This window comes from Fulmarus glacialis, unplaced genomic scaffold (assembly GCF_000690835.1).
Source record: "Fulmarus glacialis isolate BGI_N327 unplaced genomic scaffold, ASM69083v1 scaffold28951, whole genome shotgun sequence".
NCBI classification, from domain to species: domain Eukaryota; kingdom Metazoa; phylum Chordata; class Aves; order Procellariiformes; family Procellariidae; genus Fulmarus; species Fulmarus glacialis.
Window position 1 is genome coordinate 10,963 of NW_009192616.1, and position 372 is coordinate 11,334.

General features: G+C 65.1%; 1 protein-coding gene across 1 annotated transcript in view; it reads right to left on the reverse strand.

Annotated features, from left to right (window-relative positions):
* LOC104083619 (villin-1-like) overlaps positions 1-372 on the reverse strand; it is a gene marked incomplete at its 5' end in the record, with an annotated part of 5,684 nt that overhangs the window by 1,949 nt on the left and 3,363 nt on the right. The window contains 1 exon segment of the mRNA XM_009587151.1: positions 126-305. Within this exon segment, the coding sequence (XP_009585446.1) occupies positions 126-305 (180 nt within the window).

A 372-nucleotide genomic window follows, 5' to 3' on the forward strand; every position in this document is an offset into this window, starting at 1 on the left:
CGCTGCAGCCCTGCCGAGCAAGCACGGCTGCTCCATCACCAGCCCCGGCCAAAGAGGAGGAAGAGGAGATGGGGACATTTCTCTTGGGGGTGGCAGCAGCCACCCCGCTGCCCAGCAGTACCCACCTTCCCATACCAGAGGTAGCAGCAGCTGGGGGTCTTGAGCACGAAGACATCATTGGAGTTGAGGGAGGAGGCGCGGACGGGCACCTCGAAGGCCTTGGTGTTGTACTCATTAGTGCCGTGCACGTGGAAGAGGCGGGTGGAGGGTGTGGGCTCCTTGCTGCCATCCCGCAAAGTGCCACCCTGGGGGGACAGGGACAGGAGGTCACCACCGGTGCCGCAGGCTCACCCGCCTGGCCACTCTCCGGCA